The sequence below is a fragment of the Varanus komodoensis genome, unplaced genomic scaffold, assembly GCF_004798865.1.
Source record: "Varanus komodoensis strain SLA01 unplaced genomic scaffold, ASM479886v1 scaffold7_3, whole genome shotgun sequence".
Classification (NCBI taxonomy): Eukaryota; Metazoa; Chordata; class Lepidosauria; order Squamata; family Varanidae; genus Varanus; species Varanus komodoensis.
In genome coordinates, this window is record NW_025336480.1 from 13,856,537 (window position 1) to 13,881,324 (window position 24,788).

Consider the following 24,788-nt stretch of genomic DNA (forward strand, 5'->3'; position numbering starts at 1 on the left):
GCTAGCCTCATAATCTGTCAACAGTAAATGTTTGCTCGAATTAGAAAACCCTGTATCAAGGGGGCATTTGATCTCAGCCTGCTAGCAGCTGTTTGAAGAAGCTGTCACTGCATTGTTGCTGTACGTAGGGTTTTTGCCACTACTTATAGTACTGTGTTATATTTCGTACCACCGTTTAAAGCTGGGGATCATAGAAGCTGATGAAACCTTGTGGAGTCCTCATACCCATTCATCCATGATGTAGCTTTACCGGGGTCTCTGGTTGTGCTGAGGGTTCTACTCATGTTCAGGTGAAATGGGGTCAAGCGCCCCTTCAGAGCCTGCTCTCAACCCTAACAAGGGGCAGAGGCCAGCATGCTTAGCACCATGTGCCCCTACACAGTTGACACCCTGCGGGCCCAAGCAAGCCCCTGAATCCTTCTGTGTGGGGAAGATGGAGAACCCCAGCTTGCAGCTTTCAGACAGCAAACTGACAATCCTATAGCCTATCCAGAAGAACGCCCTACTGAATTCAGAAGGACTTGCTACCAGGTAAATGGGTGCAGGGTTGCAGCTTTTGTCAGCAATCCCTTCCACACTTACCTGAGAGTATGTCCTTCTGCACTTTGAGGAAACTAACTGCATAGGGAAGTACAGCATCAGAATGTCCAAAGAACTGTGGCTGTGGTTACTCTCACAATACAAGCTAGCAGTGCTGGTATTGCTGTGATTTTCTCCTAAAGGAATCCATCTCAAAAAACAAAACACCTTTCAACTTTCTCATATGGTAGTTGTTGGCCTTTTGTCAACTTGCTTTGCGCTTTCCTAACCATATTAGGGTAATCAGTAGGTTTTGAAGCAGATGCCTTGCCTGTTAAGGTCTTTTTCAAGGGCCACAGTCATCCTCCAATCACAGCAGAGGATGTTTCTTGCTGGGCCTTTAATGCCACTGGAAGAGGACTGTCATTGGCCAACCCAAATCTGCTCAGCACCTGCTGAGCCAGTATAGTCTCCAAATACAAGTCTTCAAATGCAGTGCAATGCAATACCAGCACAATGCCAGTATTTCCCAGTACTGCATAATGCAGGCAGTCCACAGGTGAGTTGTTTGTAGCTGTGCAGCCTGGCTAGATATTGCCATACTTGGCTTTCAGGCCACTGGGAGACACGGCTTTCAATGCAGAAGCTCAGCAATGTAAGCCTTTGCCAGAACTTGCCTGGTGCCTTCAGTGCAAAGTGTGCTCAAAATTATATTTTCATATAAGAACGAGTTTGCAGTCAGGGGTTGGTCCACCTGGCACAAAATCAGCATATTGTTATTATTTAAATAATATTTATATCCCAACATTTTTCCTTTTCAAGGAACTCAATGCAGCTTTGAGTTAACCCCTTCCTCTTCTCAATCTTATCCCCACAACAAGAACCTTGTGAGGAAGGTTGGCTAAGCGTTTGTGACTGGGCTAAAGTCACCCAGTGAGGTCCGTCATGAGCGGGAATCTCAAGCCCATCCTGTGCAGTTAGCAACTACACCACACTATGGCTGGGTGAGCAGGTGTCCAGCATCCCAAGGCCTTTGAAACACCTCCCAGGGATCACTGGATCGGTCTCTTGAAATACTGAAACCATCTCCTTGGTGAGGAAGGCCCACTGAAGCAAGTCCCACTTTTGAATAGACATAAGGCACTGTAAGTGTCCTTAGATAATTTGCTAATTAAGATCTTTTGCTCCCATTTGTGAACAAAACAAGGCAGAGGTAGAACATAAATAAAATATAAGGTTGCATATGTTTCTGTTAATAAACAAAAGGATGATGAATAATGCATGGCCCTCTCAGTAATAAAAAAAATGGTTTCTGGTTAAAATTGCATTTCACTTCACTGTAAAATGCAAATTTTATATGTTTGTGTCTTTGTAGGGAGGTGTTGTTGGGGGGTTGTTTGTTGTTTTTAAAATTCCCATGCAGTACTTTGAGGTCACTTAAGTGCAGGAATAGTGTTCATTTCTTTTCTTCTTTTTTAAAGCGCGTTTCATAGAGCTCAGTGTATTTGCTGGTGATTTGTGAACGAATGTGAAGGCTAACATGGCCTGGTAAATAAAGATGCCTTACATAATTCATGGCCCACCTCAGGCTGCATGTAGCCTACCAGCCCCGCATTACTGCTTGCCAAGAAGGCTGGATCCTCTTTTCCTACTTTTGTAGTCCAAAACTGTCACAGATGGCAGAAGTCAGAATTGTACAATGCTTCCAGGGTTGGGGCACGGCTGGGAAGACGCAGAATCAAGTCCCTGATTCCCTGCTCTGGCATGAAGTTCACTGGATATCATTATCATATGTATTTATATCCTACCTATTCCTAACGCTGGTACTCAAGGCAGCTCAAAACTTTAGGCAATCGCTGGCCCTTAACCCAGCCTGTCTCATCAGCGCTTGCAAGTTGTGAGAGCAGCACACCTGGATCTGTGACCTAGATCAAGGCAGATGGGCAGGGCTGTGTCCCATATCTTCTGTGCTGCTCCAGTGCCATCACTTGCCTTAGCAGAGGCCTCCTTCTCGTGCTGCATGCAGTAGCACTGCTGTTACTCTGAGTCCATGGGATTTAGCCAAACCAGAGGGGAGTAGAAGGTGAACAACTCAGGTTTATTGTGAGAATAAGATGGAGAGCAAGATCATGCAGACATCTTGGGCTCCTTGGGGAAAAGTCGAGTTATCAAAGTAATAAGTAAATCAAACGATAAGTTACTGGACCCTGCTGGCCACTATCCATAAGTTGTGTCTTCCTTTGATAAAAACATGAAGGGCACTTAGATCGGGAAGATCCAAGTGCAAACCCTTTCATAAGTCAGTCACCCTTCCTCATCAACACCCACCACCACCATCAGTTCTATGGATTCTGTGAATCAACTTGGATGCATTTGATACTGTGACAGGTTATAAATGATAACCCTTGCAACTTTTTCCCTCCGGAAAGTTGCTTTCAGGAGAACCTTTCTATGCCATGCTCCTGAATTAGGAATTTTGCTTCATGGAACCATCACAATCATGTCCAGAGGCCTGCATGTGCTTCAGAATGGACATGGATCTCCTGTCTGTGCTGGCCATGCATGCCATTCGCTTCAAGGGACAGCACACAGAGCCACTCCTCACCTTAAGTGGATGGGGAAGTTGCAAAGCAAAAAGCAGAGGATAAAAATTTCAAAAGAATTTGCCCCACAGTTCTAAACACACTTAGCTGAGAATCGAGCATACTTTGCACAGCTTAAGGGTACAATCTTAAGATGCTTACTAAAGAGTAAAACCATGTGGCTTACTTCCATGTTAACATGCACTCAATGGCTCTGTTTATTGTTAGCAATTTCCACATCTACAGTGTATTTCAAAGTGGCTCATACTTGTGTGCCAATAATGATATAATACAAGTACAATCCCCTCCTCAAAGCCCCTCCTGTTTAGCATCTAATCCAGACCAACAGTGAACCTTTCTGGAGCTGCCTGCTTTCAGAAACTACCAATTTGCAAACCGCCGCAATCAGTCTTGCCAAGGTCTACAGCCAGGATGGGGCAAGCAGAGGCAAGGCAAGGCAAGAGCAACAGAGGCAGCAGGAGCAGGGCAACAGAACTCCGAGAAGGGCAGAGTCCAAGAGCAGGTTTAATGGCAAGTCCACGTCATAGTCAGGGTACAGGATAAAGGAGCAGAGGGGATACTCGTCAGATTTTCTGTGAGGGTAGCTAGGACCATGGATGACAAAGGGTGAGATCTAGGATCTAACAACCATGAGAGGAAGGGCCCTCCCCCTATTTGTTTGGGACCTCTCCCCCCACCCTTGTCTCTTAAAGCATTTTCAGAGCAGAGGGGACTGCCATGGGGATGGGGAAGGCCTCTACTGCCAGTGCTTCAATCTGGATGTAGCCCAGAATTTAGGTTAAGAATGAACCTGATAGGTTGGAACACTGAGCCAGAACAACCTGACATCCAGCACAGATAAAGCGCAGCGTCTGTAAACAAAGACTCGAGTTTGGGATGGGAGCAGAGATGGTGTTAGGAGGGAAGCCCACTAGGGGTGGTGCCCCAGATCTTTCCTTTGGAGCTCTGGGATGCCATCTGCCCCACCTACACCGCTGTCCAAGGTACACCAGGGGCCCTCTGTTGCATCAGATCCCCCTGGATTGAGTGGCTTTTTGAGCACATATCCTTCACTTCCGGCTGTCCCCCTCTGTTCTTCCCAAGGGGTTTTCATTTATGGTTATAACGTTTTCCTCTCTCCTGCCCATAGATCCTATTTTACAAATAAGGGTCTCCTTAGAAGACAGAATCCTTTAAAGGCAGGCACAGAAAGACTTGAGAGCATATGTCAAGTAGTGTATGCTTTTTTTTTCTTTCCTGTATCTCTGAGCCCTGGATCTTTCCATCCACAGCACTGCTCCAGGATGGCTTGGCAGCAGTACAAGTGAAAAGGTTCTCCTGTCTTAATGTGCAATCTTACGCATGTTTAGACTGAAAAGGCCGTTCAACTTGCAGCATGCGCAGCCAGCATGACTAGTTGGGGCACAGTGGGAGCTGGCAGGTCTTTTTTTTTTTTTTTGGTCTAAGCATGCATAGGATCGTTCCCCTAGTTGCTGATGAGCTGAACATGGGCCAGTAGCATGGTGCAGCTGCTAAAAAAGCTAATGCAAACTTAAGTCTGCATAAACAACAACACAGTGGCCAAATCACAAAAAGTTACAGTTTGTGATGTTCAGGTCACACTTTTGTCCAAACTAGCTGAAGCCTGGAAAAGAGAAGCTTGTCCAGGCATCAACACACAAGAGGGCATTGTGAGGAACAATGGAAAGGGAACAGTGGAAAGAGCTGAGTATGTTTCTCCCATAGAAGCAAAAATTAAGGGGAGCCAAGCTAGTAGTTTTCAAATAGGCGGAAGGCCATCATGTGGAAGATGGCACTTGCTCTGGACTTTCTGATATGATTTTCAGTGTTATTCATGCAGTTGAACTGGACTTTGGCACTGATACATTATCCTTGTGTAGACAATCTGACTTTTCCCATGTTGTCTCACTGACTCATTCAGTTTTAAACCGCAAGTTCCTCCAAGTTAATAAGGCTGTGTCTTGTTTCTTAGCTTTGGAAAATACAGCAGAATTCCTGGGGTGGTGTCCAAGATAACTGAAGGGGTTATACTGACCTATCTAATGTGGATTATTTTGTAAAGCATGACTGATGCCACAGAAGCAGCACCTTTGTCTTAGAGGAAATGTCATTTAAATGTTGTTATGAATGAATGGCAAGAATGATAACCTTGCTACAGTCTGTGAATCCAAACACTAAAATAATGCAAACCTGGAAATTATTTGTTGTGAAGCTCTGTTGTGAAGCTTTTTCTCCCCATTAACAAAGACTGGATTCTGTTGGACACTAATATCTTGGCAGAAATTTATGAGAACAAATTAGATGTTTCCCAATAAAAATGTATAAGGGGAGCAAGCAGTGGGTGCTTTTATCTAGATAACATGAAAGAACATTGGCAGCATTAAGAAACTGCCAACAAATTGGAAAACATGACAGCTTCCATTAAAAGAAAGGCTTCCTATTGCCATGACAATAGCTTTAAACTCAACCAAATAGGGGTTATAAATTATTCCCAGGGTCTTGTTCTAATAGCAAAAGTGGATGATTCTTTCTTTCCCCCCCTGCTGTTGTTTGATTGATGCTCTTTCTCAGAAGCCCTAAAAGATGACAACCCATACCAAAAAATTCCCACATATCTCCAAGAAGCGGGTGATTGATTTGTGTCTAGGTTGTACATCATAAATTATGTCTCCCACTTAGGCAATATTCAAGTAGCATAATAAATCCTGCCTTGCTTCTTTGTGTTTCCTTGATCCTCAGTAACATTTGACCTGCTATTCCCTGTCTCTCTGAAATTCAAAGGTCTTTGCATCAGGTTTATTCTTCAAGAAGTAAACAATAATCATCTTCTATTAGGTTATGTCTAACTTGTTCTCAGTAATTTAATTGTTGCCATTTTCTTAGCAGCTTGCACAGACAAGGAGCTGAGAAATCTTGCATCCCGTCTAAAAGATTGGTTTGGCGCCCTTCATGAAGATGCAAATCGTATCATCAAGCCAACAAGCTCGGATTCAGCACAAGGCAGTAAGAAGACAGATCTAAAAATAAAGTTTGAGATAAGTTCAAAGGTTCAGAAAGTCAGTCACAATTGCAGTGACAGCTAATATAAATCCCTTTTGCACATCCTCCGCTATTTTGACCTCACCCATCTTTCTTTTTTCTTTTGGCATAGATCAGGGTTGGATATTTCACCAGCATTTCCATAGTAAATGGGCCATCTGTCCAAGGAGTACAACAATCAATACATTAAAGAAAGAATACAGCATCTTACATAATGACATCACATCTTGTCTTTCAGCACCTTAGTATCCCAGGTTGCATGCTGTTGTCCTTCAGAATAAATAACAAGCTTCAATTTAAGTAGGGAACCTACAGAAGTCAACTGCACATAAGAGAGTAATTTGAAGAGCCTTTCGGCTCTAATACAGGTGGAGGTACAAAGAAAGTAGATCTCCAAATGCTAAGAACTTCAGTTCCTAACATTCCTTACCATTAGCCAACCCCCCCCCCCCAATCTGTAGCTCTAACTTCTGCCCACCCCTAAACTATAGCATTTGGTAGTATGATGCACAGGTTGAGTTCTCCAAATTGTCTCTTCCCAAAAATGAGCATGAGATTACCCAGGATATCCACGTTCAGAATAGCTAGCCCCTATAGATGTTATTGGTATAATGTGGAGAAATTCATATATGCAACAGGACAGCTCAGGGGTATCCAACCAAGACATTCCTGTAACTATTATTGATGTTACTGTACCAGCCCATTAATTGAACTGTCCCATCCCACCCAAGTGATTGGCACTGTGACTGTGAAATTTGAGCACTTATTAGTTTTATTATTACTCAGACATTCATTTCTTTACTACATCATGGTCAAAGCAACCATACAACCAAAATAATACAATACAAATGTACTATTGTTGTTGTTGTTATTATTATTGTTATTATTGATGTTATTAATTATGAGTAATATGGGCTCAGGATGCAGGGGACTAGCAGGGGATTGGATGTCTCTGAAATATCACACCCAGAGCAGCAAGCTCAGGAGGGTGTCAAGTTCTAGACTCTAGAGCGCAGGTGTTATACAAGGTCCTGGCATTTTGCCTCTTTTCCTGAAAAAGGAGGAGGTCTGATCTCTCCCACTCATGTTCCCAGCATCTGCCTTTGATCCGAGAGGCTGAATGCAGCCATTGTTACTGGTGGGCATTGATAGCCTTGGCCATTGATGTTACTGGTGGCCACTGATAGCCGTGGACTTGTCTAATCCCCTTTCAGTGACTGGCCCTGCTTGGTGTGGCAGCTGATTCCACAAACCGTGAGCTGTCCTGTGCGGCAGAGGCGGGCAAGGGGACCATTCACAGTCCCTTGCCACCGGTCTTGAATCCGGCAGGCACTGCCCCACGGCAGAGTGCCGAAGAAACAGGCCTGCCGCTGCCCTGCTGACATGCCAGCGACTGGCAGCAAGCAGGGCGCCAGGAAATAAAAGTGCCGTGACTCCCCTCCTGCAGCTTGGGGCGGCAGATTTCGCTGAAACAAAGTGAAATGTCAGCAGCCTCCCACCTATTCTCCACAGAATTTGTCAAACTTGGGCAATTTTTCAATCTGTAGGTCAAAAATTCACAGCAGGCTTTGTGTGCTGCAAATGACTTCATGACAGGCACTAGATTGGAAACATAATTTTAACAGAATGATTTGTTTAAAAAAATACATTTATGATGATACATGCAAGCCCTTGTCTTTGAGTAAGAAACTGTGAGTTGTTTTCTTTATCAACCTGTCTCCTTTTCTCGGTGTAATTAACGTAGAGAGAACAAAATGCAGGCGAGCCCCTTGTTGCAAAGATGGGATGATTCTGCATAGAGGCTGAATGGGTGTAACTGGATCCAGGCTGGCCAATATCAACCTGAATTATTTAAAAGAGCAAACTGCAGCGTGACTCATGCACAGAATTCAAAGGGGCACACGGGGAGTCTTTATGGCTGTTCCAAGTGGCTTGAATAGCACGCCTCTCCACACACGTGCAGGCTTGTCCATGTTTAAACACAAAAGGGCCTGCTGGGAGTTGTGGGCCTTTTCCTTTCTAAGCATGAAAGGATTACACCCCCAGTAACCCAAGCAGCTGATCTCCACTTTCTGAACTGGGCTATTTTGAGCCACAGCAGGCAGAACCACTTCAGTGAGTGTTTTGTAATGTGTCTCCCTCCAGGTAGGGATGGACGTTTCCAGTCCATGTCAGTTCTGCTTCTGTTGATTCAGAATCTGTTCCATCCTGTTTCTGCATCATTTTTTAAACAAATGGAAGTTCATATATAGATATATAGATGAAGTTCCATTTGGTTTTTTCTCCGCTACGGAGAGAGAAAGAGATGGAATGTATTTTCTCCTAAACTAAGCCTTTGTAAACATATTTTATTATAAAATACGCATTTTATATGCACTTTGCTATTTTTAATATAGAATTGCATCACAGAATTCAGAAAAGTGCAATGCAGTCCTCATATTAGTTCAGAAGGTGCAGATGAGGTGGGTTCACTTCAACCTGAACAAAAATCCTTGAGGACTGAACAAGGTCCTTGAGCATTTCTGCTGCCTGAGCATGGAAGACTAGGTCCTGGGATATCTGAATTCTAGCTTAACTATTTTTACGGTAACTATGTATACTATTTTACTAGTATACTATTACACTATACTATTTCAACTATTTATGCACAAAATTATATCGGAGTTCCCCATCTCCCCATACAGAAGATCCTCAGCCCTATGACCTCTCCATCTGGGTTTGCCCCTTCAGATCTGTTTGTCTGAGGTTGGCTTCCCATGCCTTTGAAGCTCCATCCTTTTGCCATTCTGCTTGCATTTTGCTCCACAGATGTCTGATCACTTCATTGACATGAGCTGTCAGGTTATGCTTATGGAATCATCAGAAGCATGTGCTTTTTCTGTGCAATCTATTTTAAGTATTCCCATATGGTTTTAAAGCAAACTTGCAGATGGTAGGAAATGATGGGTAAGATTTCTTTCAACATACCACATCTGGAGAAGGTGTTCCACTGAAATTTCTCTATATTACATTGCACTGTAGAGGTCTTGCTGTGAGAGTAAAAATGTAACAGAATGGATTAAATTTTTCAGCACAGAGACAAAATAGAGATTACTTTCCTCATCTCCTAACATGAAATGAGAATATTGGCACAGTTTTAAGCTCTGGGCTTTGTCCATTGTAATCTTGTTTTCTGTCTGGTTTAGACGAAGTGTCATTATTTTTTGCAAGCAAACATTCTTACTCAGTCTTTGCAATATTAGCACATGAATGGGAGTGGAGCAGATCCTTGGCAGAGTGAGAGTCAAGTGGCACTACATTTCTTCATTCATTTCACTTAGAATCCATTCCGATACTGTCTGTTGTCATGATTCTGTCCTGCCACTACAGTTCCAGTTAGCATGTTTTCCAAGGTAGTTTTAAAACAATGTTTATTGTCATCAATTGTCCATCCTTGTTTACTCAGAAGGGAGTCCTGCTGTGTTCAGTGGGGATTACTCTCTTGCAAGGGTATTTCAGATGGCAGTGATTTCACTTCTTTGGAATGTTCTAAGCCTCACAGAAATTAGTTAAACTTGCAGGCTGCAAAGCCCTTCTCTGGGCCCAGTCCTACAAGAGAGGGCATCACAGCGCCACAGAAGCAAGTATTTCTTTCTTGATTTCATTTTATACCACCCAATAGCCGAGGCTGCTGGGCAGTTAACAACATTAAGAAAAAAAAAAATACACAAGATGAAATCAAGTTAAAAGCAACAAAGCCACAAAAGCAGTTGCAACTGAATCAGCATGGAAGCATAGCAAAAGGACAGAATAAAATGCAATATTAAAAATGAAGTTTAAAAACTGAACTGCTAAAATGCTGGGAGAATAAAAAGGTCTTCACCTACCTAGTACCAAAAAGAGTACAAATTAGGCGCCAAGTGCAGCACTTTGAGGAGCTCATTCCACAATCAGGGTGCCAGAACCAAAATGGCCGTCCCCCTGGTAGTCACCCACCTCACTTCCTTTAGAAGGGCCCCCCAGTGGAGATGAACTCAGAGTCCAGGTAGATATGTATGGGAGGAAGTAATTCTTCAAATAACCCAGCCCCAAGCCATTTCAGGCTTTGAATGTTGGTACCAGCACTTTGAATTGGACTTCAACTGGCAGCCAGTGCAGCTGGAAAAGGACTGGTGTAACACGTTCTCATAAGCCTGTTCCCGTGACCAGTGCAGCTGCCCTATTTTGGATCAGCTGACGTTTCCAGACCATTTTCAAAAGCAGCCCCAGACAGAGTGTGTTGCAGCAATCCAAACAAGAGGTTACCAGAGCATGGATAACTGTAGCTAGGCTCTCTCTGTCCAGGTAGGCTTCTAGTTGGTAGATCAGCTTAAGCTGATAAAAGGTGCTCATACCACAGTCTACTTTTGCCTCAAGTGACAACTCTGGATGCAAGAGCACCCCAAACTATGAACCTTGTTTAGGAGGAGTGCAACCCCACCCAGAACAAGCTGAATACCACCCAACTGAGAGCCAGTGTGGTATAGTGGTTAAGAGCACAGGACTGGGACTCAGGCGATCTGGGTTCAAGTCCCCGCTCAGCCATGGAGCCAACTGGGTGACTTTGGGCCAGTCACAGACTCTCAGCCCAACCTACCTCACAGGGTTGTTGTTGTGGGGATAAGATGGAGGAAGAGGAGGATGTAAGCTGCCTTGAGCCCTTTGTAAGATAAAGGCAGGATATAAATCAATCAATCAATCAATCAATCAATCAACTGGACAGATGACTCACCCACTAACAGCACCTCCTCAGTTTGTTGGCCTTCGTCCAATCTATTACCATGCTCAGGCACCGGTTCAGAGTGGTCACTGCCCCATCTAGGTCTGATGAAAAAGTAGCGCTGAATGTCATCTGCATATTGGTGGTACCTCAGCCCATACCTCCAGATCACCCTCTCCAAAGGGTTCATGGTGGCGTTAAATACCGTAGGGGGGGAACTAGACCCCTGCAGCATCCTGTGGCACAACTGCCATGGCACCAAACAATATTCCCCCAGCACCACCCTTTGGAATTGCCCAGCCGGGTAGGAGTGGAACCAGTACAGCACAGTGACTCTTCTAGCTCCAGCAGCCTATCCAGAAGGATACCATGGCTGAGGATATCGAAAGCCACTGAGAGGCTTGCCTCTCCCTGTCTTCCTCCCAGCAGAGGTCATCCTGCAGGACAACCAAGGCAGGTTTCCCCACCAAAACCATCTGTGGATCTAGATAACCCTCTTCAGCTGCCACAGGCTCAAGCAGCTTGCCCAGGAAGGGGATGTTGGCCACTGACTTGCAGTTCTTAAAATTCTCTGGGTCCAAGTTAGGCTTTTTCAGGAAAGGCTGGATTAATGCTCTTCTAAAGGCTCCACTCCCTTTCTCAAGGAGGTGTCTACAGCCTCCTGGACCCAGGTAGAAATCCCTTCCCTAATTGAAGTAATAAGCCATGATGGGCAAGGGCCGGGCACACAAGTGGTGGGCTGAACGTGACCAAGCACCTTGTCCACCTCTTCGGGCCTCGATGGCAGAAGCTCATCCAATAACACTGGACCACATGGGGCTCTGGATGCCTGGCAGAGCTGCATAATTGTCATGTCCAGTTCAAGTATTTAGGGTTGCACAGCTGCAGTGTTTGGAAAAAAATGGTCTAGGATTGCCTTGTCATCTTTCTTTCTTTTGATTTGCTCTTCCACTGTCACTCTCCTCTTATCATTTGGTGCTGGGATGTAGGCTCTGATGCATGCATAAAGCTTGCCTAGCCTCACTTCAGGTAGGAAAACTGCTGTGTGCACCCATCTGTGCACAGTTCTTCAAATCAGGAAATCAGGACTGCAGCAAATTAGGAAGCCTAGTCAACTGCATGCATTGGACCTCCCATCAGTCTTTGGTCTAAGGCAATAATATGAGTTTCCAGAGTCAATACTGGGAAAGCCTGTTCTGAAATTGCAGCACCAAGACACAGATGTCTGCCTGTTTGGGCATCCTGCGTCTTGGTATCCAGTCATCATATTTTCATCAATGGTCTGAACAAGATTTCTGATAATGGTTCCCCCACTGTTGTAGGAAGGGTTGGGTCATGTCCTTGTATTGCAGAGAAAGCTCCTGTCAAGCTTTGGTAGCACCATGAATGGGACCCTGAAGCAGTATATTGTTTATGAAGTGCCCCTGCTGTCCTGAGTCGCTTCAGAGTTGTGGTTCAGATTTAAATAATCATTCCTTTCTCTGCAACAGAGGAACAATTAGGAGCATGTGCTTAACAATCCCAATTAAATCAGGAGGACTGAAATGTGTTCAGCTTTGCCTGGATAGTACCTAATAATTCTTTGAACCAGTAGATTGTGCTAAAAATATAATCATGCAATGGTATTGTGCACATAAATGAACTTTGGGGCTTCGGCAGGTTTTCAGCTGAGCTTGCATCTAATGCTATGGTGCAAACATTTCTCGTTGCAAACGTGGCCATGTCTGGTTTCTGAGACTGGGACTACTGAATAGAAAGTCAGGTGGTCTCTCAAAATACGGCAGTTTGGGAAAGGTATTTTCCTTCATTACAGGCCAGGTTAATGTTGCATAGAATGCCTACTGCATGAGGGAATTGCAGGGTTAAATGTATTGCATGGCCAAACACAGATAATAGTTTCCCCTGCTAAATTTCCTGCAGTTTCCTGAGAGATGGGTTAAAGAAATGCCTTGCATAGCATGCATTGTTTACTTAAAGTTCAACTTGCTTAGAAAAAGACAAGAAAGCATATTTAAGACTTAACATTTTTGGACTTGACAGTTGACATAGACCTGCCAAACAGTGATTTATTAAAAGCAACTTTTATCCACAGGCAATCTGAAGTGGAAATGGAAACTTGCTGCCGTATCTCAACTTCATAATACGCTGAAAGGCCTTCCTAGCGTTAACCTTTTCAACAGTAATATCTGTCTCTCTGTCCAGCTAAAATGTTTCATAAGATCTCTCTAAACACCTGCAAATTAGACTAGCAGGTGAACGTTTTCTAGCATAAGTTTTAAGAAAAAATGAAAATATTCTGTCCTAACGCTTATTACAGGTTATACCCTAATACCCTTGTACAGGTAAATCTTAGGGAAATATAATTAGCATCTTCTTGCTTGGCACTGGGGCACATCATACTGCAGTTATTGTGTCCATATTGATTACAGTCATCCCTTAATTTAGCTAAATGCTTGTTTTCCGATTGCATCATGCAGTAATGTAGTTAATATCAAAGTGTCAACTTCCATCACTGGAGAAGACACACTTGAGCTGTACAGAGCAGCAGGCCTTCTCTGGAAGCACCTTCATTACATTCAAATGAAACACAGCACTGCTTCTTCTCCATCGAGCTACAATTAAAAGTTCTGTGCATGAGCGAAACTGACCATTCCTCCACTCCAGTCCTCAAACCACTTTGAATTAAGCATTGCTTTTACTTTTGTTTAAAGGGCAATAGTTCAGGTCAGACGTGTTGCCACTTTTCAGAGCTGAAAAAGAGAGGACATGCCACCTTAAAACAAGTAACAATACTAATGAGTAAACTCTGAGTTGCTAATATACACACCAGCAATTGCTGTTGCAAACGTGGTCGGTGTGCAGCAGAGGAATTCACTGTGAGCTCTCCTCAGTCACATCTAGCTTTACTCTATTTTCATAGCTTTATATCATAAAACTTCTCCTTTTACCATTCCTTTGTGTATTTCATTTCTATGCCACCCCATAACTGAAGCTCGCTGGGCAGTTTACATCAGGTCAGCATAGACCTCTTAAGTAAAGGACAGCTTACAAAGGCTGTCCATGCTCTGTTGCTTGCTAGAAACAAAACAAAAGGTCGAGCTGTGCCTTAAGCAGTCCAAGTTGACTTTCCATGCCAGAATGTCTGAGGAGTTTCTTCCACAGTTGCCATCAACATGGGCAGCCAGGGATGAAAATCTGAATACCTATGCCGCATTAAGCTCTGATTGGCACACACTTGCTCATGACTGAATGTCTCCTCACTAGGTGACTATCAACTAAATGTGCAAACTTTGCCCATTCCAAAGTGCCATGTTTTGAGCTGACAACAGGTGAGACAACGCTTCACTGGCCTAATTCTGCAGTCCCGTGTTTCCACCTCGGTAGGAAAGAACCGCCTGGGTTTTATGACTGACTCCATAGAGAAGTGCATTCCACACTTTTATGAAACAAACTGTATGCAAGGGCTGATTCACACACAGAGACACACAAATGTTATCTCTTGCATTCCACAAAGAGGAAAGAAGAGCCCGGCTGGATCACATGCATACCCTGCCTGGTCCAACGTCTTGTTCTTCACAATGCTCAGTCAATGCCTCTGGGAAGCCCACAGACAAGACTTGATGAGGACAAGTGCCTTCTCGGCTGTTGACCCTCAGCACCTACCATTCAGTGGCATGCTGAGTAATGAGCATACAGAGCTGAATAAATTTAACAGAAACAAGTCTAGGAATGTGACAAATATATCAACTATTCTCCAGTTCTCCTGCAGCCTAATTTAAGAAATGTCTGTGTTTTGTAACTGAGCGAAACCTTTACTTCTCCAAGGTTATCCAGAACAAGTATTCTGGCTAACGTGAGCAGGGTATGAACTCCATTTCTGTACTGTATTTACTTCTGTTAGATGAAAGCCCATCCACAGGCTGTACAAGAAGGAATAAAGGGAAAGGAAAGGTCAGAGACTCTTGTTCTGAAGCCCCAGTCTTCAGTGTCTTCACTTGGAGACAATTGTGTTATCTGCTAACAGTAGCATGCCGTAAAATAGCATTAATGTTTGTATTACCCAATCCCCTCTTGATGGTTCTTCAGCAACACTGAAAACCCCAGTTGGAGCTAAAGAGACTGATTATCAGTGTGATGCCTACCTGCTCCTTCAAATTAACCCTAAACAGACTGCAGCACTGTTCTAGATATTCAGGGCAATTCAACCTGGGTGATGGGTGTTTTTGCAGTTACAAAGAGGCACCTCGTAATAGGACTTGACATATAAAGCAGAAGAGTCCAGTATATGGCTTCTACATGTAATGAAAAATCTTCCGTTTATACACTGTCAGGAAATGACAGCTTTACAACAGAGCGGACAGATTGTTCTGTTGATTGGCCAGAATAAGCAGTGACCTAATGCACTCTTTGCTCCCATCTAGTTAAGTCAAGTCTTGAGAAATCTGTGTCATGGAGGAAAGAGAGAGAGAGAGAGAACATATTGGGTATTCAAACCTCACTTTCTAAATATTGTCGAGACACATAATAAAACAAATTATGTGTCTTGTTCAACACTGAGAAAAGCCTTTAAAAAGCATGGTGATACAAGATGTGAGTAGAGTATTGTTGGTCCAAAGAAATATTTGCACCTTGCTTTGAGGGTGGGGTGGGGGTGTCCAAGATGACAAGTAGAGATAGTGCAGTTCTTGAATAAATGAACAATTCAATAGGAATGTTTCACTAGAAACTTTTATTAATCATGTCGGAGTGAGCATTTCCGGCAGGCATCCATAAGCAGCTAACATTTTTAAATAGCTATGCCTCGAAATACGTCCCCTTTCCCAGCAAAATAGTTTGGGCATACTTTGCAACACTGAAGAACCAGTCTTTTGCTTCAGAGGGAATGCGCTACACAGAGAAATGTGAGAGAAAACTGTTAGAGCTTCTCCATACAAGGTATTCATTGCACGTGCATGCTTCTTTACTTGAGGCTGTGTGCAGGCTACTAAGACACCCTGTGATCCTCTAGTTTTGTTTTTGTTTTTTAAAAGCACTTGCTTGCTTTTTGCTCTGCTCTGCGGGTGGAAGAATTAAGTATTATTTCTGAAGCCAAAGAAAAAGCATTTTCCTAACTGGTGTAATTGTGATCTACTGCTAAAATATCATTGCCACCTAGGGGTTATGCAGTGGAAATGCAGGAAAGGAAAAGGTGTGTTTGTGAATTCTGTGACTAAACTGAAAGTCGACAGTGATTAACAGCCTTGTGTAGAAAAGCCCTTGGCACAGAAAACTGACCTGGAACCAGCCACAATGGCTCTTATCCTCTGATCCCAGCCTCTGGCTCTTATACTATGATTTGAAAGTGAAGTGAACAAAAACTTTCAAGGCATTTGCTGCTTCACTTAACAATGGGGCCCGGGGAACAGTTTGGACTCATTCTTTTATAACTGGAGCCAGACCCAGCTGCAAACACCTTCCCCAGCAGCCTTTGGATTCTTCCATTCCCTTGAGTGGCTTTGCAAGTAATTCTTTAATGGGAAAGCAGGATAATGAAGCAAGTAAGTATACTGCATGTACACACAAAGAGAGAAGATAATCTTGAATTCTGAATGGAAAGAGGCTTTAATGAACTGTAAGCTAGGCGAGGAGAACCAGTGAGACTTGAACTCCTCAGACTGCTCCAATTTTCTCCTTGAAGGTTGTTGCACCATATTCCTGTTCCCAAATGTGAGCACCGTTTCTTTTTTTCCAAACAGAAAAATCCTCATTTCATTAAAAAAGCATTTTACAAATGCATACTTTCACCTCATTGACTAAAGGGAGGAAAATGTGCATTTTAAAGTGGACACTTTTTAAATTATACATTTTTTCAACATGCTCAAGAATGTGCAAGCAGTTCTTTTGAGATATGCATAGCAGTTCGCATTCAGGCTTATGATCAGGATAAGTTCTGATGATTTGTGAAGGTAAATACATTCATATTATGAAACACTCCACTTCACCGTGTACATATATAAAGCAACAATGAATGGGTGTGACTCAGGTTTTTGCTGATCTTTAAGATTTACTCATCTGTCTCTTTAACCCACTCATACTTAGTCCTGAACTGGATCCATGTTCCAATCTCTTACCCAGACACAAAGGAAAGCTTAATCTGAAATCAATTTTGCCCCAGTTCTCTCCACACTTGAGAACACAGTCAATTAGTGGGGATTCTTCTTTCTAGCAATTTGGCTCAGCTGGGGTTATTTTCTCCTGCCTTTACAGGATTTGACACTAGCATATTACCAATCTGCAAGGACTCATTGGGCTGGATGTTCAACAAACTGGATATGAACTATGACCTTCTCCTCGATCACTCTGAGATCAATGCCATTTATCTTGATAAGTATGAACCATGCATCAAACCGCTCTTCAACTCCTGTGACTCCTTCAAAGATGGGAAGCTCTCAAACAATGAATGGTGCTACTGCTTTCAGAAGCCTGGAGGTAAGTTGCTAGACTCCGGTCCTAGAAAATTGACTCTCCCATTCAGAGGTCGATACAGAAAATTAGCTTGCAAGTCATATTAAAAGGCAAATAGATTGTTATGATTTGTGAAATATCACCATACAGTGGTGATGAATAAAGGGTGCAGTAGTGAAGAATCAAATGAATCAAATGTTTATATAATTTGCTACTTTGCAATAGTGTCTCCTTTAGAATTGTCCATCTCACTTCTGCCCTCTGAAAAGCTTGGGTATGAAGACTTCTTTCCTTTCTTTGTGCTGCTTTAACTTTACCCTATAATTTTTCATGAAATATTAAGCACTTGGACAGGTTGAGAAGTAGTTTTGTCTGACTTTTAGAACCAACAGTGAGACCACCCTGATGTCTGCAAGAAGTTCCTGTTTCTATTTTCTTTCTTTTCTTCCTTCCATTTTCTAATTCCATCTCACTAATTGTCCGTCCTTCCTTCCTATTCAATTGTCCTCTTACCCCAAACATTTCCATATCTTTCGAATCCTGGCATCTTTTTTCCACACAATTTTCTCCCTTGTCATTCTTGTCTTCATGTTGCTTTTCTCTTTAAACCTTCCCCACATTTTTGCCATTTCTTTCACATCCTTCTTAAACACAAATTTCTCTTTTACCCCTTTATTTGGCTGCATCAGCAAACACATGATTACACATAAGAAATCCAGCCAGGTGTCCTTGAGCCCTACTGAAGGTCTGATGACCGCGGGAGTATTCTGCCAAGGACTGCAGTTTCTTCCCACACCTATAAATGAACCCCCTGGATGTATCTTGCCAAGAAGTCCTCGCTCCTGATGTCAGTTGCTGCCTTGCTCCAGCTGCAGCCTTTCTCTAGTCTAAGAGCCGCCTCTGCTCTTGGTCCCTCTGAGAACATGCAGGCTTCCATTGCTTCGCCAGGTGCACCCTTGCACCCAAAGGGCAAGTTTTTAGTTTTCATGCACATCCACGCCAAGAGCATCCTGTGCCTAGCAGGACACACTCAGTCCCCTTTGTCCTCTTCTTCCCCTGTAGACCAAAGTGTCACAAGCATGCTGAGCCTGCAGCCTGTTCCAGGATAGCAAAATGTAGGTGTGGCAGTGCTCACATGAGGGCAGCTGAGCAGCAGAGAGCCCTCAAACCTTAGCAAGGGTTCCATCGCCATTAGCTTATTGCTTATGTTATTGCTTATAATGTGGAAATTAGTCTATTAGTGAGCAATAAATGAGCATCCTGGCTTTAGAGCTGATGAAGGGAAGGGACAAGTGTTCCACCACCAAAATGGCCCCCAAGCACTATTTTTAGGCATAGCATGTTGTGATTTTTTTTAATTAGTAAAGCTAATGGCATACATTTGTTCTGCAGTACAGTACAAGCATATGTGGTTTGTTCATTCCCAGGTGAGCAATAGACTACGTTGCCTGTCAATTGTGAAGCTAATCATTAGAGAATCTGTGCCTTACCATCTGGAAACTCACACTCACATATTACATTTTAGGTCTCCCTTGCCAGAATGAGATGAACAGAATTCAAAAGCTGGGCAAAGGGAAGAGCCTGATGGGTGAGTTCAGCTATTTGCCTCTCACTCATTTAAGCCAGTAATTAAAGCTTCTGTTATTATGGTGAAGTTATATGCAGAAATGGCTTCCTGATAAGGCAATAATGGCAATGCCACTCTCTGTTCTGTGCTTGCCACTTCATGGAATCGTATTAAGAACTGAACAACAATCTGTGCTTAAATGTGTTGCATGCCTTGGCACACCAGCAAGCATCACATGAAACAGAGTTGTCATTGCAAGATTTAAATCTTCAGTCAGTTCCATTAACCCTGACACAAATGTTGGTCAGATACTGCTTTGGCTTAAATGTTTGCAAATCTGATGCATAAGAAACAGCCTTCATGGTACGCTCCTCTTCCCGGAAGTCTAGATTGCACTTATAAATGTGTGGTAATGGCAGGCGTTGCGTAGCATCGTTTAAGTGGAGTGCATCATGCTACTTGGAAGCCGAACAGTCCATCTGTGAAACTGCAGGTTTATCATTCTGGTAACTGCTAAAGTATAAATTGAGACCCTCCACAGACTGGCTCAGCTTTGCCTTTGCCACACCTGCCCCAGTGGAAGGTGGGGAGCAAATGAAGCCACTTTAGCTAACACACTGGGGGGATCATCTACCTGGCACTTTGGTCGAGGTGGTTTCCCTGCATTTGGACCTTCCCTGGCTAGGCAAGCCCATACCAAATGAAGCCAGGTCCCTGGCCGATTCCGTTTGCATGGGCAGGTGGGAGATCAAGATAGCCGGAACAATCCAGTGCAAGTGTAATCAGAAATCAGGTCCAGTAAGCTGAAAGAAACATGCTGAAAATTCTGCGAAATGAATCACTGAAGTCATAAAGCCCTTCCTCCTCAAATGCCCATGCCAATATTGTTGTCTTTTTCATCAAATTACTGCTTCTCACTAAAGCTAACTGGTCAGAGATGGAGCTAAGGCACAGGGGACTGTACAGCAGGGACCACAAGAGGTAATAGAATGGCAGAACTGGGGATAGAGGAAGGATAACTGTAGCCATAAGAATGAGGACGGCAAATAAAGACACAAACATATTCTTTAGCATCCACATGCTCCAGGGATTTGCCTACAATATGAAAAGAGACTGTTCTGAGGATAATCTAAAAGAGAACTGGGCATTCGTCTTAAAAAGCATTTCTGAACCAACACTACTGTTCAGAAAGTTAAGCCCACTTCCTGAATGGCCACTTGGGCTGAAACAGAGGATGGTTTTCACCTAAAAGAGGAAATGCCGGTTCATTAGGGGTTCGATGCAAAACAATCTGGCAAGCATCTTTGCAAAGATATGTCCTGGGGAAACTGGAGTAGGAGCCCTTCTCCAGATGCTACTGCTTACAAGCAGGTTGTTTTGAGTTAAAAACAAAACAAAAACCTGCTGCCAAAGCAAGTACCTGGAGTGGTCTCATCCCCTCTCTCCAAACCAATCTGAATTATTTCCCTTCTCCTGCAAAATGTCTGCCTGTGAAGGAGGTGGCAAATGGGAGTGGCTATAGACAGGGCGGGTCTCCATACACCAATATCACAGATACCCTCATATGAATGGCTTCCTTCACAAAATCTGTATCCCTTTCCTTTAGTGTTCTTGACAGGGCATACTTTAAAAGGTGTGATTTTCCTCAACATTGTCCCTGAGATTGGGCCAAATTCAAGATTAATGTTCATATATTTGTCAATAAATTATATTTGTAATGTTTAAAAGTTGGGCACTTCCTTTAATAACTGCAGTTGCTCAGATGGAAAATGCATTGATTTATAATGCACTAAATATATATGTGAGCAATTTCCCATTTCTGTGTCTTTTATGCAAGTAATGGCATTTGAGCAATGCATTTGCTTTCAATTTTTTTTTCTCCATGGGAAATGGAGTGGAAATAGTCCTTTTGACATATATGCACACTCTGCAGAGTTGTTCTGTGTATGGAACTGGTGAAGGAAGACCCTCTATATATTTTTTGAGCAGTATATCAAGAGGCATCTCTTTGACAAATGAATAAGACATTTTATTTAATATTGTTGGGCACAATAAAAGGCTGCTTTTCTGGATTTGAAAATGAAGCAAACAGCAGACAAAGAAAATGTCTATGCAGGCACCTCTGGCAGATGCATCTAACAGATCTCCTGGGAGAAGCCCCTTGTATTGCACATATGCATCTAGGTGCATTAGCACTGTGTGTTCTGAAGAGGATCACCAGAGTAATTCAGGCTACTTGAGAAAGGGCTCCATGGCTGAAGAGCCACACTGGGATACACCACCAGCTTCTGCCAGCATGCCCGTTACATAACAAAGGCACAACTCGAATTGATTGTTTTCCTTTTTTTCTGGCTTGCCCCCATCGTCTAGAAATTCTTTTGAACAGCTCTGTCATATTTAATGCATGAAATCTTCCTACAGACAGATGGGTAGCACCTTCTAGGGATAATTTATCTTCGTACTATAAATGCAGAAATCTGAAAACTAAAAAAATGGAACATAGAAATAATTACTTTCTCATTAGCTTTCCAAAGCAGCGTGTCTTGTGTCAATTTGTGTGTGATGACCATGCTGTAGGATAGACGAGCCCCAATCCATTGATTTGTATAGGGTGAGATGTGTGTGGTGTGTCCTGCTACTGGATAGGAGTAGAATCCAGCATTGTCATTCCGCCAGTGGACTGATAAGGTGCCTGGAATGGAGCAGGGTCTCTTCTCTCCTTCAGTCTTCCATGTGCCCTCCACATCTTCTCCAGAGGGTCCCTAAACCCTCTGGAAAAGTTTGAGAGTGTGCACAGGAGCTGCAGCGCAGAGGGGGAAAGGTGCAGAAGGAAGGCCTGTCCTGCCAGCAGGAGCCTTCCGCTGCTTCCAATCTGCCACAGAGCAAGCGGCCTCATCCATGATGCAGGAGGCTGCACAACTGCTGCCATCAGAGCACTGAACCGGATATTAATTGGACCAGGTGTTCAAGATGGCAAAGTGTGGGTCCATCGCAAGAGGCAGCCGCCTTGGGGTATCGCCTGCCTGAGCTCCCCCGAGCAGAGGACTCTCTTCGCAGTGCCATTTGTGTGGAAGGCTGCTCCTCCCCAAGGAGCCGCTGACCGAAGGCACTCGGAACGCATCGCCCTCTCCACCGTGAGAGAGGGCCCTCTTGAACACCAGGGCCAGCTAGTGCCGCTCCACCTGTCTGCCTGGTCGTACGATGACACGTCTTCCTGTTACTGACGCGGCCCCCTGTGCCGTCTCCAGGTGCTTTCATTCCACGCTGCAACGAGGAGGGCTATTACAAAGCGACTCAGTGCCACGGCAGCACCAACCAGTGCTGGTGCGTGGATAAGTACGGAAACGAGATAGCCGGCTCAAGGAAGCAGGGAGCGGTTAGCTGCGGTGAGTAACGGCGAGCTTCCTCCAAATAAAGCTGGGATTAATGTTGTGTGTGTCCTTGCCTGCTGCTGCAGGACTGACTGGGAGAGCACAAAACGGCGCACGGGATGGGAAAATGCATGAGCTGTCGTGACAAGTATCCAAGTCCTGGTAGCAATAATACAATGTGCCCATGCAAGAAACCTTTCTTCCTGAGCATGCATCACAATGTAACATTGGCAAAGGCACCTCCTCTCTTTTTCTCCCAGCCTAGAAACTGCAGCATTTTATACTGAAGTCAGTTAAGCTGTTGAGGATTCTGTAGACTGATATGTTTTTTTATTTGAATTCTTGAAGAACCATGTGACCCCCCTCCAACAAAAAGTGCTCAGTTAACGAGTTCTATTAATGAGGGTTGCTATAAGGAAACTGGTGCTCAACTGTGCCATGGATCACTTTTGGCACAGAGGCTGAAACTGTCGCTGATCCTGGCCCAGTGAGTGTCCATCTGTGAGTGTGTACACACCACTATCTATAGAAATGATTCTTCCACAGTTGCTTATACAATCCAGCTCAGTCTGTACAAGAAATTAGTTTACAGCGGAACGTCTGGGCAAAAAAGAAATACAATACTAAAGCTTTTATAACTCAATCCTATACAAGTGTTGATAATATTCATCTTATTCAGAAACAGAGCTCCTGTCAGCGTAACAGTCTGGCTTGGAATTTTTTCTCTGGAATTCAGGCATTGAAAATAATTGTGGTGGTGATTGCCTTTACTCCTGGTAGTATTCACATTTCCTTTAGGGAATGCTTTCCTTGTTTAATTTGGCTACAAAGAAAGGAAATCTCTGTGTATGTGCTCTGGGATCCTCTAGTATTTCAGCAAATTCTGGCATTCATTACATTTCAGTTAAGGTGCAAGGCAGGCCTGCTGGTTTCAGCACTGCCCTGGAGCGTGTCTTTCTGCCCCACGGAGCACTCAACAGGGCCTTGCACATTATAGAAGGGAGACTGCCATGCAGAGTACTTTGACTTGTGGGGCAGCTTGTTTGCTTCTACTAATCTCACTGAAGAATTCCTAATAAGATCTTCTAATGAATACGCTGGTTTACAACAAAGTCTATACCAAGTTTGGACACCACAGGACTAGAAGTGCATCATTTTATATGGAGATGCATTTCTTTAGGAGCCTTATTTTGGTATCAGTAATCTATGCAAATTGTGTGTGAGCATTTGCCAAGGATCACATCTTTGGCTGCCTAGGATGGGTATACAAACCCACAATTCTTTCCCTTTGATTCACCACTGACCATATAAAATGAATTAAGCTGTGAACAGATCCCCCTGGCATAGCTTAAGTGATAGAATTTGAACCTTCCCACAGCATCCCTTCATTTGCCTTCATTGATGGGGCCTCAACTGGTGCAAGACATATTTCTGGTTCCATTTGCCCTTCATCCTTTCTTGCCAGTATCTGGACAGAAGCTGAGATGTCAGTGAGTGATCTTTGTGGTGGGGTTTTTATAAGGTTGCAATTTACTGAGATCAGCAACTCATTTCAGATATCTTCGAGCACCCATCAGATGGTGGTGTCTTTCAGTCACCATTGACCTGGAATGGATTTGAACCAAGAATTTAGAGATGTAAGGTTCTGTCTTCAGCTACTGCTTCCTTCTGAAAATGCATGGTTTTGTGGGTGCAGCAGAAGACTGTATGTTATTTGGGCACTGTTGTCCTATTTTCCTTTGTAAAAACAGCTGTGTGTTTAAAAAAAAACATAATCAGATGCATACAAAATTAAGTTCCTTAAGTCATGAGAGTATTGACATAACATGACAGAGAACCAGGCTTAAAACTATAACCTTCCCTATTGCAGAAGAAGAACAAGAAACTTCGGGGGATTTCGGTAGTGGCGGATCAGTGATATTATTGGATGATCTGGAAGAGGAACATGAAGCAGCAAAAAAAGACAAAGAAGGGAAACAGAAGATCCATGTAAGAGCAGCTAATGATGACGATGAAGATGAAGATGATGAGAAGGATGATGAAATTGGCTATATATGGTAGTTCCTATATCTCTAAGGACTCATGTTTTGCACAATCTCACAAGTCATTTCGTATCTCTACAATGATAACTGAAGCATCAGGCATTGCACATGGCGTTCACTCTAAAGCCGCTTGGGCGTTCCAATATGCACACCCATCTCTTTCACAGTCAGGTTTCCCATTCACTTTGGTGCTGGGTAAAACTCCACAAGCACAATGGAGATAAGCATGCAGAGCTGAACCTTACATTGAAGTGAATAGGGAAGCCCTTTCACACGCAGGAGCCCCTTGCACAAGTGGGGTGCTCTTGCACACCCATGTGCATTAGAGGCCCTGTGCCCAGCAGACTGCTGGCTGAAGAGAGAGATTTCTCTGCCTCATTTAATTTTGTATTCCACACTGAATTTGGGAGACGGCTCTCCCTCTCAACTGGCTACTGTTTGGAATAACTGCAAGCATGGTTCCCT

General features: G+C 43.6%; 1 protein-coding gene across 1 annotated transcript in view; it reads left to right on the top strand.

Annotated features, from left to right (window-relative positions):
* Positions 1-24,342, top strand: part of SPOCK1 (SPARC (osteonectin), cwcv and kazal like domains proteoglycan 1) — a 487,914-nt gene extending 463,572 nt beyond the window's left edge. Inside the window, exons 7-11 of the mRNA XM_044454370.1 lie at positions 6,009-6,125; positions 17,146-17,367; positions 18,869-18,931; positions 22,159-22,296; positions 24,152-24,342. Of these exons, the coding sequence (XP_044310305.1) occupies positions 6,009-6,125; positions 17,146-17,367; positions 18,869-18,931; positions 22,159-22,296; positions 24,152-24,342 (731 nt within the window). The remainder of the gene's footprint in view (positions 1-6,008; positions 6,126-17,145; positions 17,368-18,868; positions 18,932-22,158; positions 22,297-24,151) is intronic.
* The last annotated feature ends 446 nt before the right edge of the window (positions 24,343-24,788 follow it).